This window comes from Podarcis filfolensis (genome assembly GCF_964270895.1).
Source record: "Podarcis filfolensis genome assembly, chromosome: 16".
Lineage (NCBI taxonomy): Eukaryota > Metazoa > Chordata > Lepidosauria > Squamata > Lacertidae > Podarcis > Podarcis filfolensis.
In genome coordinates, this window is record NC_139620.1 from 30,956,879 (window position 1) to 30,975,010 (window position 18,132).

An 18,132-nucleotide genomic window follows, 5' to 3' on the forward strand; every position below is an offset into this window, starting at 1 on the left:
GAAGGATTATTTTTTTTATTAAACTATGGTTTTTATGTTTTTAGGTTGTATTATTTCCTTTCACGCCATCTTCCTCCTTTTGGTTCGATTCCACCTTGTCATTATTATTTATTATTACATTTAAAAAAAAAACTTTTAAAAAGCATGATTTTTATTTTATTCTGCCTTTCTTTTTTTTAAAAAAAACGTAGGGCGCCGAGAGAATCCATGGGTAGCCTCATAAATGCGCTGAACACTTTTGTGTTCAATACATTGTATCCACCCGTAAAATAAATAAAAACCTAAAATAAAAAAAGTTATAAGCGAAGATGTCAGAGCCGTTCCGCCCTTTTCCCGCTCTTTCCCATCATGCAACATCTCATTCCTCCAACCGCCTCCGCCCCCCCACCTCGGATTCGCCACGCGCGGCAGCCATTTTAAGTAAAGGGGGCGGGAGCCGCCGAGGATCTGTGGCGTGAGCCGGCCCGAGACGCCCGGGTGTAGGGCGGGTTATCAATTCCATAAAACATTCACAAATAGTTAATAAGCTTTTAATAAGCTTTTAAAACAATAAGCTTTTAAGAAAACAACCTGATTAAACACACGTCACCTTTCTACATATCTGGGCAGACTTGCCTAAACAAGAACGTTTTTAGCAGGCGCCGAAAATAGCATAGTGAAGGTGCGTTCTTCACTGGGTCGTGGCGCCCTCCCTGTGGAAAACCCAGATATCAAGGAGAACTACATAACTTTTTTGATGTTTTCCTGAGGTTTTATGATTTGTTGGAAGCCGCCCAGAGTGGGCAGGGTATAAATAAAATTATTATTATTATTATTATTATTACGGAGTGGGTTTTAATGTGGTACTTTTAGAACTTTGCTCATGTAGAGATAAACGTGCCTGCAGATTTGCCGCCCTACTTACTAGTTTTGCCCAATCTGCAAGGATTTCTGACCGGCCTTTTTTCAAAGATTTAGGTCTCTTGGTTTGGAGATCGAGTGGGGATTTGATTCACTTTTTATTAGGGGACGGGTCCTCCTCTGCCTCAGAAAAATGGCCTGTTTTGCTTTTAGAGCGACAATATTTTTTTTCCTTGGGGGGATGGTTAATGCCTTTAGAAGGGCGGCCGCCAAGCTCTTATCTGACAGAATGTCTGGTTTTTATTTTGTGTGTGTTTTTGTATTGTACTGTATATCTTTCGTAATGGCTCCGGCTACACAAAATGAAATTTCATTCAGGATGCCTGCAGGCTGTTTCTAGAGCGCTACTGCACTCGCGTCCTGCTTGAGGACAACAGGCGTCTGGCTTAGGTGGCCCGTTGGCATGGGCCTGACCCAGCAAAGAGTCCGTCATCTCCAAGTTTAATGATCACTTAAATATGTTAAGGTAAATTAGCTGAAACAGCTTGCAGATACTTAATTGGCTTAGGATTTTATTTAAGTTAACTGATGAATTAATATGTTTAATTTCATAATGTGAAGATCTAAGGATGTTATTTTTTAAGAACTGTGATTTGGAAAACCGTTAAAAGGACGTGCAATGAAATTCAACCAAGGGGAAGCGAGGAAGTCACTTGACAATGTTAAGTGTAATTTTTAATAAGGCTATGATTTATGTTTATGTGTTTGTTTGTTTATAATGTTGTGAAAACCAATTAAAAAAAATGAGGGGGGGGGAAAGAGTCCGTCATCTCATTTGCCCGCGCTCCTCCCTTGCCTGCCTGGCGCGCTACTCCGCCCGCTCCCTCTCTCTCGTTGCAATGGCGCCACGAGCCCTCGTGAGGGAACTAAAGAGCCTCGTTTTCCCATCAGCCCCTGCGGCAACGGCGCGGGCTGCGGGAATGAGGGGAACAAGGGGGGGCGGAAGGAGGGGGCGGGGAGCGCGAGCGACGGAGGAGGCGGAGCAGCGGCAGCGGCGCTGAAGGAGCGTGCGAGGCAGAAAGTGTAGGCCGGGAGGCGGGCGCACGGTCGGTCGGTCGAACGGACGGGACGGGGCGAAAAGCCAGGCAGGGAAAGGTCGCGGCGGGAAACGGGAGAGAGAAAAGCAGCGGCTGCATTTGACGAGAGACGCGCCTCACTCGAGCCTTAGGAAAGAGACGACGCCACGCCAGCCCCCGCCATGGCCGAGACGAAGGTGAGACTCGAGAGGGCTGACGAAAAGCGCCGGCGAGCCTCGAAATCGAGAGCGAGGAGCAGTTAAAGGAGGTCCCGGGGGCGGGGGGGTTGGAGAGAGAAAGCCTGAGACTAGGCCGCCCTCTTGACTCATCCCCCCTCCCCCACCTCAGGTTTATTAATCCGTTGACGCCCCTTATTTCTCCTCCCGCTTTCCACGGGCTGCCTCAGCGCTGCCTGGCAGCCGTTTCTCTTTCCCCACCCCCCCCCCCGGTCTTAACAAGGCCTGGGGCCTCCTATTTTCCTCCAAGGCGCGCAGGCAGGGCCGCCGCAGCAGCAGCAGCAACGTGCTGCGCGCGATTCGCGCTTGCTGGGACGTGGCGTTCCCTTGGGTTTATAATAATTTCTATAAACCTCCCCCCCTCTTTTTGTGGGGGGAGGGGGGTGTACTGGGCCCTTTTCTGTCTCCAGGCCCGGGGTGTGTGGGTGTGCTGAGATCTCCCCCCCTCCCCGCCTGCTGGAGGAGGAGGAGGCCGCCCCACGTGCTCGGCTGCCCATCCCCGCTTCTCCTTCGGAGAGCCCGGTTTTGTCACAGCGATGTCCTCTCGTTAGTATTTCAATTTTTAAAATATCGGGGAGAAAACACCCGCATTGAAAGCGCGCTCAGGGTCACAAGGCTTCAAACAGGATGCAGAAGGTGGCTGCTGCTGCTGCTTGCCATGCTTACCAAGTATTTCTAGGGATGCAATCCTGTGCACCCGCTTGGCTGGAGGAAGAGGCAGTTGAATCCATTAAGGCCGCAGGCCTTCACAATATAAAAGGGGATGCGAATTTGCTCGTTTGATATATTTGGCATGATAGAAGAAATGGGATGGGTAGGAAAACAAAACTAAAGAGTGGGAGGGCACAATTAAAAATTTGACAATTGGCCCAGAAGGTAAAATAGCTACACTGGTACCTCGGGTTAAGTACTTAATTCGTTCTGGAGGTCGGTTCTTAACCTGAAACTGTTCTTAACCTGAAGCACCACTTTAGCTAATGGGGCCTCCTGCTGCTGCCGCACCGCCGGAGCACGATTTCTGTTCTCATCCTGAAGCAAAGCTCTTAACCTGAAGCACTATTTCTGGGTTAGCGGTGTATGTAACCTGAAGCGTATGTAACCTGAGGTACCACTGTACTAAGCACAGTAAAACCGCTTTACATCCCACAATACCAGTTTTAATTTAGTAACTTTGTTGTGCATACTCTACAAAGAGAAAACTGTGTTTAAAATAGTGATATTTGTATTTCCTTGATTTGGTTTCTACCCCCCATCTTTTGATCACTAAGTAAAAACGTTGGGGCTGCTGTACCTTCTCTGACGCCTCACATTGCTAATAGACACATTAACTTAACACCACAATCCCCTGTCCTTGGGAGGATCCTGCTGTCCTTGGCATCCTAGTTGTTCTATATTGCCTTTTTATATGTAAGAACAAGCAGGCACCATTCAGATTAAACAGCAGCTGCTAGGTCAACATCAGGTAAGTTAAAAATTGGCATTACTGCCCAGCCAAAGTTTCAGAAAATAAATGGTTTTCATCAAGCGCTAGAATTGTATAAATGTAGGTGTATTCAGAGGGAGCTGGTTTCACAGAGAGGGTGCTACTGTTGAAAAAGACCGACATTCTAATCACAGTTTAAAGAGCCTCTGTAGACAGTGACATGACTAGGAGGGTCTCCTCATCCAAGAATCTTAGTGACCAGTCAGGTTGATTTTCAGAAAGGTGCTCCTTCAGGTAAGTTAGTCCCAGGTTTTTTATGGCTTTGTAGGTAAAGACCAAAGCATTAAATCTGTTCTAGTTTCATATTAGCAGCCACTGCTACACTTTTAAGCAGGCATAGGCAACTGCAGCCCTCCAGATGTTTTGGGGCTACAATTCTCATCATCCCTAGCTAACAGGACCAGTGGTCAGGGATGATGGGAGTTGTAGTCCCAAAACGTCTGGAGGGCCGAGTTTGCCTATACCTGCTTTTAAGAGTGGTATAGTATATACATGGTAGGATGGCTCAGTCAGCATCCCAGCCACTGCATTTTGCTCTAGCTGTAGCTTCCAGACCAACCCTAAGAACAGCCCCACTTAAGAGCACATTGCAGTAATCCAGTCTTGAGGTGGTTGATGCATGAGGCATAGTAGCAAGGCTGTCCTGGTTCATAAATGATAATAGCTAGTGCACTAGCCAAAGCTGGGGTGGGGGAGTACTCCTAGCCATTGTGCCCACCAGGTCCTTCAGTTCAAAGCTGACAAAACATCCCATTGTTACACACTTGCTCCTTTGGAAGAGTGCAGCCCTATCCAGGGTAGGCCAGCATTCCAGTTCTCTGACTTGGGAACCACCTGCCCACAGGACTTCTGCCTTGTCCAGATTCAGTTTTAGACCATCACTGCATTGAGGCACTGGTTCTGGACTTGTATGGCCTCATCTGACTCAGATGTTACTGAGAAATAGAGGCGGCTGTCATCAGCTTATTGATGACAATATACTCCAATTTCCTAATTACTGTTTCAAGCAACTTCATATAAGTAAACAGCATTGGAGAGAAGATGGCACGTTGCACACCCCATAACATAATTATCAGGAGGCCAAGTCACTCAGTGCAACTCTGAAACTGGTCCTTTGAGTAGGAAAAAACCAATGAAAAACAATACCACCAGTTCTTAACACTGAGCTAATCCATGGGCATCGCATTGTCATTGGTATCAAAAGGCATGTGGATGAGTGAACCATGTCCTCAGCCCTTAAAGTTGCTGGCTTCCAAAGAGGGGAAAGCTCCCATTTCTTTGTGGTGAGGATGAAAGTGGGGGCTGCAAGCCACCTCTAACAAGCAGACTAGAGGAGGGGTGGAGCCCCCTCCACCAGCTCACTCAGCATGGAATTCCTGCTTGCCTAGGCTGGCTGATGTATATACTTGTTACATTAATTAGTAAAATGAATGCAACTATCACTTCCAGACCAAAATAGAGAAATTGGTTTAAATGGCTAAGATGTGCAAGTTCATAAGATCTTGCATTTTTATTATTGGGGGTCTTTTTGAATTAAATATCACAAGCCTCTTAGCAATTTTGTTTTAAGGTTCGTCATGTGACTTTTTCCACAGGATACACATGAGGAGCATGACTTAGCACCTGACAACGTAGATGATTCTAACCATGACCCTCAGTTTGAGCCCATAGTTTCTCTTCCTGAGCAAGAGATCAAAACTCTTGAAGAAGATGAGGAAGAACTCTTTAAGATGTAAGTACAATAAGAATGGTGCGTCAGTGACTTCCAAACTTTGGGTTGGGGCATAATAATGTGTTGTTGGGTTGCAGCATGTGTACATTGGCAAGGCATACATGTTGTCTAGGACAATGCCTTTATTAGGCCACCAAAATGTCAGCAAATAGTGTCCAAGCTTTGGGTTATGGGATTTTTTCTTAAGAGTCAGTACAGCTGTCTTTTTCTAGATGGCAATGTAAATCTTCGAATGGCCATACTTTTAACATGTGATAGTCTGTATTCAACAACTTAAGGCTTTATTCTCAGTGAGCAATTCTCAGTGAGATAGAAGGGCTATCTTTTTTTTTTTAACTGAACAGTTATCCACTTACCTAGAAACAAGGAGCGCAAAGTTGGTTTCCTTTTCTGTGACAGAAACTAGTGTTTTCTATCATATAAGGAATGTCAATTTTCAGACCAGTTAGTTCATTGAATTTATGAATCACATCCCACAACAGAATGCCCCAAAGCAACTTGAAAGTGCAAAATAAAGCAATACTTTAAAAATACATACACATATGAAAAGAGAGACTACCTTGTTCCAACAGCTATTTCTTCCCAATGTACCTATAGTAAACTAGAAGCCTAGTACTACTGTCTTTAGTAAGGATTAGTATGTCCCCCACAACAACTTGTGTGTGTGTTTTTGAGAGAAAATACTGGGGAAACAAATGGTCTAGGGGAGGGAAGCATATCAAATGTGCATTCATATGGAGCATTCATGTTAAGAGATTGCAGTTCTGTGAAAAATCTGGTAAAAAGGCCCATGCATAAACTAAGCTATGCCTTGTTTTCATTTTGTGTCTCCCTCCCCAAAAGGCGAGCAAAACTCTTCCGCTTTGCATCGGAAAACGATCTTCCCGAATGGAAAGAACGAGGCACTGGTGATGTAAAGCTTCTGAAGCACAAAGAGAAGGGGACCATTCGTCTCTTGATGAGGAGAGATAAAACCCTAAAAATCTGTGCAAATCATTACAGTATGTGATTTGGTACACTGCACTTGTTGTACAGTACTACTTATTTTGCTGTAATAGCAAGAAAGGAAATTAATAATAGGGACAGAAGGTGGTGAAGGTCCTTCTGGTTCTGGTTACCAAGGAAGCGTTATACCCAAGGTCACTTGCACAGTGAGCTTCTGCCTGCATCATCAGTTGGTCCGATGTTGGAGCTTAATTGGAGGTTAAAAGGATCAAGAAGCTATGTAGTTTACCTTCTCTTAGCAAAAGTCCTTCAGATACAGCCTCCAAATATAATCCAGTATGCCACAAGCAGACATGAGATATTTCACAAAGATACGCAATTAGCTTTAAGCAAGGCAGGGGAACCATGCTGTGCAAATGGAGAAAACTACGCAGGGCCCAGTCACTTATAGCCCAACCTTCTTTAGTTCAAAAATGGCAGTGAAACTTTCACATGTCTTAACAATAATACCATGAAAAACATGCCACACTATGTAGTAGGGTTTCAGAAAACTAGTCCTAAAGGGTAGCGTCAAGATTCTAGAATGCAGTCTTAATTGTGAATAAAATCTAGTCATGCATTCATTGATAAATAGGCTAGACTAGAACTTAAATGCATTTTTAACAATCTTTTATGTTGCCGATAAGGTAGATATCTTCAGGCAGACAGTTAAGGAGGCTATGTTGTTTGCTCTAGTACTTCCTGTGCCCAGCTACTTTTTTCTCTCTCTTCCTGCCCCGGCTTTTCCTTTCTAGTTACACCTGTGATGGAGCTGAAGCCCAATGCAGGAAGTGACAGGGCATGGGTGTGGAATACACATGCTGATTTCGCAGATGAGAGTCCTAAGCCAGAACTTCTGGCAATTCGGTTTTTAAATGCAGAAAGTAAGTTAAAAGCAACATAACTTCGATCACTTAAAATTGCTGTGTATGTATGAAGACATGTGAAGTGGGTGTAAACTGAATGTTTTGTATTTCATTGCATCCCATGTTTCTGTAATGAAACAGGCTACCTTCTGTGCTAGTACTCTGTTAATACTTCAACAGGGTTGACAGGCCTAAAGAGCACGTCTCATGACTTCTATAAAGTAGGCAGTCTGGGCTATTAAAAAAATAATAATTATAGGTCACATGCAAATTGTGGGCAAGCAAATTAAGTATACCGGATTTACTTTTTGGATTGATTGGATTTTAGAGGTCCTTAAATCCTTGCCTCTTAACAAGTGGAAGCAAAGGTTATTGTGTTCTGCTCTCATGTGTCCTGGCCAAATGTAGCTGTTATTTCTATAAAAAGTATTGACTTACTACCATAGCAACCTTCAGGTTCTGTGTTGATACCTTCTTGTGGTGTGCCAGTGAGGAGTATAGTTAGCTGTTGCATGTAAGCCATTCAGTAAACCCAGGGAAATGGAGCACAATCTTACTTTCTGTGCATAGTGTGAAATTGGCTTTATGGACTTGGAAGTTGGGGGTGGGGGGGAGCAAATCAGACACAGGCCTTTGTTTCTTGTTTTCCAGCCTATGGAATAAAAATGCCTTTTTTGATGAATGACATTTTTCATTATCTAGCATTGAGCAACAGTGACCTCAAGTGGTCATTTTTGCTAATATATTGTAGTGTAACGGTAAACCACCTGACAACTTCCATTCTATGATAGTTATGAAAGTATTGATATGCTATCTTTATCAGAAATCCTTTTTGCTAATATTAACTCTATTAAAGAAAAATCTGGCAGTGATGCTAGTACATGAACTCTAGTTTAAGATCTAGTTAATCAGTAGGACTTACGATACAAATCTCCACTGCACCTACTTGTCCAGCAAAACATCAAAGAGTGCATTTTACACTGAAATGTATAAACAGTTCTAGAAACTCAGATACTCTGTAGACTGCATATGTACATGTGGATCATAGGCATTGTCAGTGGCGTAGCGTGGGGGGTGCGGGGTGGGTGCGGGCCGCACCGGGCGCAACATCTGGGGTTAGGGCAAATCCATGGGTTAGGGGGCGCAAATCCACGGGTTAGGGGGCGCAAATCCACGGGTTAGGGGGCGCAAATTACTTGCCTTGCCCCGGGTGCTGACAACCCACGCTACACCACTGGGCATTGTTAAGACCAGAGCTTTCCAAACTGTGTCTCGATACGTTAGTGTGTCAGCTGCAGTATGTAGGTGTGTCACACAGACATTCTCCATGCTCCTCCTGGGGCAGGAAATGGGATAGTTTAACCTCTGGTTTGCTAGTAAAACTGAATTACTGTGTCCTAAAATGATGCATGTCTAAAAAGTGTCTTGCAAACATCAAAAGTTTGGAAAGCTCTGGTCTTGATACAAAGAGGATGAATGTTTATGCAATCTGAGGTACCAGAGAAAAAAACGTTAATTACTTTAAGTTGTGTCTAGATCCATTGCAGCATATTTTATGATACTTTATTTCCTTAAAACAGATGCACAGAAATTCAAGGCAAAATTTGAAGAATGTAGAAATGAGGTTGACAAGGGAAAGAAAGGTAAGAATTTGTTTTCTTCTGATGAAGGAATACTGCAGTCAGGAGACTGCAAACAATTCTGCAAAAACCCCTGAACTGTCAGAATAACTAGCATTTTATATATGTACGATATGCCACGTTTTAGACCCTCTAGTAGATCCTCATTTACTTTAGCAGAAATGTAAGAGTTAAAGAGGCTTGCACTGAGGCGGTCTTGCCTTTTTCCATTATCTTCAGCAACATGCATCTCTGAACCTTTCAGCGTTACTGTCTCGTCTTGCTGTTTACCTAATTTTAGAATTTCTTGATCATACCCCACAGCTTAGCAATGTCAGAAAGTGACATGCTATCTCGTTTTTGCATGTCAGAGCAACTGACTTTCAGACACTTAAGAAATCCTTCTTATGAACCAGTAGGCAGGCAGTTGATTGTACAAAATAAAGTTTAGTTAACTTCATTCAAATCAATTTATTGCTAAAGCGAGAAGCAAGTTGTGCATTGTTAGCACACTCTTATATGCTGTTTTGAGGATAGACAATCTGGCTTTCAGGTAAGGTACTAAAAATATGGCAGTTGCAAGAAACAGTATGTAATCTTGGAGAACAATTGGAAATATAAACAAGATACATGGTCTTTGCATAAGAAGTCCAGCACACATTGTTTCCATATCCAGCGATGACTAACTCATTTGCCATATTGACTGTGTTCACAACAAGCAAAGAGCCTGGACTTAATAAATTGTACTTGTATGAGCTCTGTGCTAGTGCGTTCAACCTTAATCTGTTTCACATGCATGGTTAAACAAATCAAGCCCTACTACTGGCAGACACCAGTCTTGTCCCCGAGGTTCTAGATGATATTGGAGTGTGTGAGAAGGGACACACGAAAGAAGGTGGTTCCTAAGGTATCCAGGTCCCAAGTCATTAAGGGTTTTCAGGCTTGAACTGAACCCGGAAACTAATTAGCCAGTATAAATCGCTGTGGGACGCGGGTGGCGCTGTGGGTTAAAACACAGAGCCTAGGACTTGCTGATCAGAAGGTCGGCGGTTCGAATCCCCGCGACGGGGTGAGCGCCCGTTGCTTGGTTCCTGCTCCTGCCCACTTAGCAGTTCGAAAGCGCATCAAAGTGCAAGTAGATAAATAGGTACCGCTCCAGCGGGAAGGTAAACGGCGTTTCCGTGCGCTGCTCTGGTTCGCCAGAAGCAGCTTAGTCATGCTGGCCACATGACCCGGAAGCTGTATGCCGGCTCCCTCGGCCAATAAAGCAAGATGAGCGCCGCAACCCCAGAGTCGGCCATGACTGGACCTAATGGTCAGGGGTCCCTTTACCTTTACCTTTACCTTTATAAATTGCTGAGAACTGACAAGATTTTCATAAGGAGAAACAAACCACAAGCCTGGTTTGGACACAGTTCTAAATTATTCCTTTTCTAGTTTGTTTAACTGTTCATGTCAGGGGAGGAATGAAGCGGGAGCAGAACTGTGCACCAGCACGCATCATGTACACAGTATGATTTATTAAGCCAAGGTTATTCACTTATTGTTGCATGTAACACAGCCAGTGACTGCTAAAGAATTTTCTGTTAACACCTGTATATAAGAAAATTAACTTGCTATAGTGTACATAGGACCAAGAGACATGGACAGCGAGGGAGCTACTAAAGTGACCTGCAACACCTGTGCCATGTCTGTCTTCATGCCTGAGAATGTGGAAAACTACACCTGCAAGGAGTGCAAGCGGATTCCCGTGCTGAAAGAGAAGATAGAGCAACTTGAGACCCGCCTAGCCACACTTCAAGCTACTGGGCAAGGTGAGGAATTTCTCGTTAGAGCAGAGTGGACTCTCTTGGAACAGCAACACAGGTGGGGTGCCCCTAGGAAGGAGGAAGATTGCCCATTGCAGGAAACGAATGCCCGGAGGAACATGACAGACAGAAGCAGTACTGTCAGGAACCATGCTTTGACACTGGAGCTGCAAAATCAATTCCATGCCCTCAACTTGGACACCAATTCTGGGCTAGAGGAGCAAGTACAGTAGTTGGAGACCTCAGAATACATAGAAGTGATGGTGGAAGGTGCAGTGTGCAGAACAATTCCTGTCACTCCCCAGAGGTGGAAGAGAAGTGTGTTGGTGGTAGGTGACTCCCTGCTGAGGGGGACAGAGGCAGCAGTGTGCAGGTTTAACAGGATGTATTGGGTGGTGAACTGTCTTCAGGCGCAACAATTCACTATGTGACAGACAGGTTGCCAAGTTTTATAAAGCCCACTGACAGTGACAACCCCTTCTGATTCATGGGTACAAATGATTCTGCTAGATGTAGTCTTCAGCATAATAGCAAGGGACGTTGACACTATGGGCAGGAAGCTGAAGGGCCTTGGGGCACAGGTGGTATTTTCATCACTCTTTCCTGTTGAAGATTGGGGCACAGGAAGAGGAAAATGCTGGAAGTAAAGTATTGGTGGCACAGGTGATGTCAGGAAAGGTGTAGCTTCTTGGACCATGTTCTCTGCTTCTTTGAGGAAGGATGTCTGGCAAGTGATGGGTTGTACCTTGTGGCAGTTGGCGAGAGTGCTTTTGCTAAGAGTCTTATGAACCTGATCAGGAAAGCTTTAAATTAAAGCCTGAGAAAGAGGGAGAGGACATTACAGACTACAAGGAGACACCTGGTACTGAGGATAACAGCTTCACTTATGCACAGGAGATGGAGGTGTTGCTCCAGAAACCTGCTGAAGGGCAGGAAACTGCAAGAAGGTGGAAGAAGCAACAAGAGGATCATCTCTCTTGGAGCTGGTACTTACCAGGAAGTGATCAACAAATGATAAAGAGGCAATGGAAATCTGAATGTAGTCAGACATGTGCTCTGGACTTTAAGAAGGCTGATGTCAGAAAGCTTAAGGAATACTCAAAGAGAAGAAATACTCAGAGAAGGGAGTCCAAGAAGAATGAGAGTTTTTTAAAAAGTGGAATATTGAAGATACAAAGGCAGACCATTCCAACAAGAAAAGTGGGAAACTTCTAAAGAAACTAGTGTAGCTGCAAAAGGTGCTTACCGATGAGCTGAGATTTAAGAAGGACATATATAAGAAATGGAAGAAAGGGGAAATCACAAAGGAGAGGATCCACAGTTGCAGGGAAAAGGTCAGGTGGGCCAAAGCTCAGGTTTGCAAGAGAGGTTAAAAATAATAAAGTAAGTTTATTTGGCTATGTTCAAAGAAAGAACAACAACAAGCAAGTAGTGGGTCCTCTGGATGGAAAACACTGAGAAATTTTATTGGGTGACAGAGAAGGCAGAACTGCTCAACACCTACTTTGCCTCTGTCTTCACCCAAAAGAAAAGCAGTGCCCAACCTGGTGATAACAGAATAATAAATGTTGCAAGGAGGGAGCTGCAGCCCATGATAGCAAAAGAGGTGGCATGGGAACACCTAGTTACTTGAAATGAATTCAAATCTCCCTAGGCAAGCATAGTGTCCTGATCAAAGGAAGTATTCATCCTGCTCTGTTGGTCTTGCCTTGGTCAGAACACATCTGGAGTACCAAGTCCAGTTCTGGGCACCACAATTTAATAAGGTTATTGACAAGCAGAGGAGGGCAACCAAGATGATCAGGAGTCTGGAAACCAAGTCTTATGAGAAATGGTTGAGAGAATTGGGTATGTTTAGCTTTGAAAAGAGGAGACTGAGAGGAGTTATGATTGCCATCTTCAGATATCTAAAGGGCTATCACATGGAAGAGGGAACAAGCTTGTTTTCTCCTGCTCCAGAGGCTATGATCCGAACCAATGGATTCAAGTTACAAGAGGAAATTCCAATTAAACAAAAGAAGAAAATTCTGACAATAAGAGCTATTTGAAAGTGGAACAGACTCCAATGAGAGTTGATGGACTCTTCTTCCTTGGAGGTTGTTTTAGCAGAGGCTTGATGGCCTTCTGTTATGTATGATCTCGTTGAGATTCCTGCATCGCAGGGGATTGGAGCAGATGGCCCTTTGGATCCCTTCCAACTAAATTCTATGATTGTATAAAAGTAGAAAAATACAAAACATTTCCTAAATATATAAGTCAGAAAAAGGATGACCAACTAATGCATTCTATAATTCTATATAATTAAGGAATGTGTTGTAGATAGCACCTTTTCCCTTGGCCAGGCATGTAATTATTCTAGTACATAACAAATTTATTGAAATTTAAGCACAGCTCAAAGCCTGAGGTTTCTTAAAAACTGACTTCTACGTTCAGAGTATTTCCAAGTAATATGTTTCTCAACCAGTAGTTTCACCACCCCTAGGCAGGATAATAGCTTTTCGCGTTAAAAACAGAGATACAGCAAATTACATCCATCCCTAGCTACAGTAGCTGAAAGAGACAATGGGGACCTGCATGTTTGAAGCCGTTTCCATTTCCAGCATCCTATAAGCTTAAGCCATCAGCTATCCAAATCATAAAGATCATCCAGGGTATCGCAGGTCTTTCATATGATAACCTTGGCATGGCATGTTACATGTGAAGTGAAAGACTTGTACATCATCCTTTATCTTAGGGGAATTCCATTGTGCTCTGATGCTCTTGGCTTGCCTGTACATGATTTCTGCTTTTCAAATGGCCCTCAGTGTTTGTGCCTTGTTTCTGTTTCTGACATGTGAGAGGGGAAGCAAAGGAATCTCTTCTCAGTTACAGTCATACCATGGTTCCTGAAAGCCTTGGTACCTGTACATTTTGGCTCCCGAATGCCGTAAACCTGGAAGTAAGTGTTGCGGTTTGCAAACGTTTTTGGAAGCCGAACGTCCGACACAGCTTCTGGTTGAGTGCAGCCAATCTGAAGCCACACCTTGGTTTGCAAATGTTTTCAGAAGTCGAATGGACTTCCGGAACAGATTACGTTTGACAACCAAGGTACGACTGTACTCACTGTTTCCTCCATTTGATACAAGTGGGGCTTACTATACTCTTCTAAAGAAAAAGTTTCCAGTGCTTGATCTCAGTTCCTTGCGCATCACTCACTAGTCAAACTGGACACTCACTATCAAACATGGTGTTCTTATGACCAGGGAACTCTCAGCTACAATTGACAGGATTACTTGACATCTGGATCTCTGTCACCTTGTTGGATGTCTCTGCCCTGCAAGCAGCTGATAAGGAAATGAAGTTGTGATATGAGTGATTGCAGCCTGATGGCAGATAACCAATAAGTAGCTCAGTATCCACAATCAAGGATAAGTTGAATTTTTGCGACTTCCTCTTAAGAACGCAGATGGAGATTCAGGATAGACAAAAAGAAGTACTTCACAAAACACATACTGTGATACCTTGGTTTAAGAAGAGCTTAGTTTATGAACAACTTGGATTAAGAATGCTGCAAACCCAGAAGTAGGTGTTTTGGTTTGTGAACTTTGCCTTGGAAGCAGAACATGTTTTGCTTCCTGTTGAGTGTAAATTGAGTCCCCCGCTGCTATGGGAAAGCATGTCTTGGTTTAAGAACGCTTGGTTTAAGAACGGACATCCGGAAGTTTGTAAACCAAGGTGCCACTGTATAGGTACGGAATTTATTACCACAATATGTGATAATCACCACCAACTCGGATGCCTTTAGAAGAGGATCAGGCAGTCATAGAGGATGCTCTCAATGGCTGTTAGTCATAATGGGGGAGTTACGCAGGAGTGTTGTTGGATTTCTGTCCTGCTTGTGAGCCTCTCATAAGTATCTGGTTGGCCTAACAGGATGCTAGACTAGATAGACCTTTGGTCTGATTGCACAGGGCTCTTACATCAAGTGTTCAGGGCCATGATTAACAGGTAAGCAATTTTCGTTTTTATGCTTAATAGCAGGCTCACTCTGTGCCTGACTGCAATATTCAGTCACGGTGCTTTTTAGGCCTGCTAGAGTAATCCAGGATGTTGTGAACACTTGCCCTACTTGTGGAAGTCCGTTTCAATTGATCTTGGTACAGATGACCCTTTTTGTCCTTTCCAATCCACAATTCTATGATTCCAGGTGCTTCATTATTACTGATGAATTTGAGGTATAGAAATGTTACCAGTTTTAAAAATCTTGACGTTGGGATTTTTTAAGAGAGACTCTTAGTATTCAATTGACTTTTTATGTACTCATCAGGACGTGAAGTGTTATTCTCACTGAAGTGTCTGGTTTTCATATAGCTGCGTCATAGCTCTGCATGGATACAAATTCATATGGATGGATAGATAGATAGATAGATAGATAGATAGATAGATAGAGCAGAACATGCCAAAATTATTTCTTTCTTGCAGCACTTTGTTACACTGGAATAGCTAGTTGCTTTGTAATTAAAATTGTATTAATGGTTAGCAATTCAAAATCTTTGGGTAAGGAGGGGAGATTCTCCCCTCCCCCTTTGAGTTAATGATTTTTCAAACTATGAAGCATTACTTTTTCCTGCAGATTATCCTGAAGGCATAAAAACATAGACATGTTGCAATAGAGAGCTTCTACTTTTCAAATAATGTAACCTTGGGTTGAAGTAGCTTCGGGATGAATATTTTCGGGTTGCGCTCTGCGGTGACCCGGAAGTAACGGAGCGCGTTACTTCCGGGTTTCGCCGCATGCGCAGATGCTCAAAATGACGCCATGTGTGGAAGCGACGACGCACAGTCGCATGTTACGTTCACTTCAGGATGTGAACGGGGCTCCAGAACGGATCCCGTTCGCATCCAGAGGTACCACTGTATCTTTTTTAAAAACTCCGCTGCTTATGATCTGAGTGCCATAAGGACCTGCCTGTGAGAAATTGGAAAGTCAGGAACCAACCAATGCCTTTTCCTTCTTCCCTCCTGGGCCTGTAGTTGCGTGTCTTTTATCCTAACCAAATTACCCTGCTTCCTCCAAAGAACTTTGGGCAGTACACATAGGGTGGGTTATTGCATGTTACAACAGTATCCCTCTCGGGTAAGCTGAGCAGAAATGTAACAGCTTTCCCAAGGCTCTCCCATTAAGTGGAACTTTGAATCTGGCTTATCTGTTGTTCAAATCACAGCATTCGCCACACTGACTGTCTTGCATTATTACACCATACAAAATACTATATTATTCTCTCAGATCTTTTTGACATGTTTCCATATTACCTACCGCACTGTCTAATAATATCTTTAAACATTTTTTAGCAGGAACAGAAAAAAATGATAGTGCTGACAAAGTTGCCGAGAAACTAGAAGAACTTTCTGTAAAGGAGGAGATCAAAGAATCGGAGAAAGAAGTCAAGGAGAAAACTGAAGAAAAGCAATAAATCATCTTGGGCCTTGTGTTTTATTTTTTTCTTAATTTTTTAATTTTTACAAGGGACTTTATAAAGAACTGTATTACAACATTCACTTTTTTTTCTAACTTTTTGCCCTTTTTGAAGAGATCTTCAGAAAAAATCCATTCCCCAGTCATGAAAATGTACTGTGCTAAACTTTCTTTTCCATAGTGGAAACACTTATTTATAGTCATCCAAGAGAGTGAATAAAAGTTTGAAAATGGTGTCAAAGGACAGAACTGAATTTTCTGTATGCTTCAGATGTGTGGCTGCAATTATTACCTTGGGTTATATTTTTCAGTGCATATCTTTAGATGAGATGTAGTATAACTGAATTATACCAGTAGAAAAAGTGCAGGTAATAAAGATGTTTCTCATATACTGTGACTGAAAGCTGTTAATGAATGAAACAAGATACTCTATATTTTCCTTGTAAGTGGGGTTTGAGTGAACGTATGTGTTTCGTGAAACTTTGTTACGGAAAATGGCGTACCCCTTAGAATATAATGTCATAATCCTCCAATGGATTTCAGCATACTTATGGTTTCTAATGGTCCTTTGTAGTTGACCGAGCATGGCAGAACATGCATTCTGAATTTGCCATGGCTGAAAGTGATGCTGGTTGGCAACAATGAAGCTTAAGACCTTACTATATTTCAAATATTTCTCCACGCAGAACAAGAATGTGCTGTCTGGAAAGCTTTATGATCACTCGCAATTTGCGGAATAGATGGGACACGAAGCCCAGTTCACTATGATCTCTTTAAATCTTCAGTTTAAGCTATCCATTTAACACAAGTATTAAGATTGGTGTATTACTTATCCTGTTCTTTGTTGCTGTCTTAATGAAAGCATACCCCAGTGTTTTTTGCAGGTGGGGGAATTGACTTAATCTTAATGGGGCTTCAGGCTGTGGGAAAGTTGAATATCTCTTAGCATCCTTTGGGGAAAGCATCAACATTTAAGGACTCTGCATCACTCATAGGGAAGTTTAACATTAAACCTCAATGCCATGTACCTAAACTAAGATGTTCTATCACTTGTTCTGCCACTGATAATAAAAATTGGTTATGTTGCAGGATTTGCTGCAAGGATAGTCTTATGTGGAAGCTTACTTCCACATGGAAGTCCTTTTCGATCTCTACGTAGGAACAGCCAAGGGTGTTTGCGACTGACTGCATTTGGCACACAAGTTTACACTTCTACTGCAAAATAGGCAATGATTGCTGACAATGCCAATGATATTCCTGTATCCAGGTCTTTGTTGCACAAGTGTGTGTGTCTGGATTGGGGCTTGTCTCAGTCCAAGTCCATTTTTTATACATTTATACTGTCCCACTTCTGTTAACTGTGTGGGTCTCCTCAAAACACATAGATTGTCTAACGTACTTGAGAGGTGAGAGTAACTGATGCAGTCTTTAAAGGTCTGAGCCTCCCAGGTACACATCGACTGTATATTGAGCGTGCATATGTGTAGATGTGAAACGTTGCTTTTCCTATTCGTAATGGTATGCACAACACTTCAAATGCAAGCCTTTTCACGTGAAACTGGGTGGCCGAATCTTTCACTTAATATAATGGATTTAGAATGCATCCTCTTGTCTTTACCTAGAATTATAAACACTTCCTTGATTTTCTGTTTCCAATAATTGTTTTGGATTTCGATTCTATGATTAACTCCCCCCCCCCCTGTTCTTTGTGCATACTGTTAGCTGCGTAGCATTTTGCCCTTGTCATGTTTGATTCTTATGGCTGAGTCTGTCAAGACTGCTAGAATTTCTTCGGACTTTTCTATGTGGGGGTGGGAATAAGACCTGCAGAAATACCTCAACAAATCCCTTATTAAGGACTTTTGCCAGTATATATGATAGTAATGCATTTGAAGGTTAAAAGGGCATTGTCTATTGCTCTTCAGATCCTCCCATCTGTAAAAGTCACCATAAGTGGATTCTGATTTATCTTGTCAAAGGGAGAAATTTTGCTCACCAAACTAACTTCAAAATAAATTTAACTGTAATCATCA

At 42.9% G+C, this 18,132-nt stretch overlaps 1 protein-coding gene and 1 long non-coding RNA gene across 7 annotated transcripts in view; one reads left to right on the forward strand and one right to left on the reverse strand.

Annotated features, from left to right (window-relative positions):
- LOC310751493 overlaps positions 1-3,304 on the reverse strand; it is a 164,085-nt gene extending 160,781 nt beyond the window's left edge. The window contains exon 1 of the long non-coding RNA XR_014542559.1: positions 3,237-3,304. This is a non-coding gene — a long non-coding RNA (uncharacterized lncRNA). The remainder of the gene's footprint in view (positions 1-3,236) is intronic.
- RANBP1 (RAN binding protein 1) lies at positions 380-18,132 on the forward strand. 6 transcript variants are annotated; one of them, XM_083590585.1, is made up of 7 exons: positions 1,802-2,113; positions 5,231-5,367; positions 6,211-6,368; positions 7,107-7,235; positions 8,798-8,860; positions 10,459-10,650; positions 15,976-18,132. In XM_083590585.1, exons 1-7 carry the CDS (start codon positions 2,099-2,101, stop codon positions 16,095-16,097), a joined length of 816 nt encoding a protein of 271 aa, XP_083446711.1. In that variant the 5' UTR covers positions 1,802-2,098; the 3' UTR covers positions 16,098-18,132. The 6 variants fall into 6 exon arrangements, with proteins under 6 accessions (XP_083446715.1, XP_083446711.1, XP_083446712.1 ...); XM_083590586.1 differs by having other exon boundaries at positions 15,979-18,132; XM_083590587.1 differs by having other exon boundaries at positions 10,468-10,650.

Bases quoted from the DNA above. Each gene is read 5' to 3' on its own strand.
- RANBP1 (XM_083590585.1), top strand. The intron at 6,369-7,106 runs GTATGTGATTTG...TTTCCTTTCTAG, and splicing joins AATCTGTGCAAATCATTACA to TTACACCTGTGATGGAGCTG. The intron at 7,236-8,797 runs GTAAGTTAAAAG...TCCTTAAAACAG, and splicing joins TCGGTTTTTAAATGCAGAAA to ATGCACAGAAATTCAAGGCA.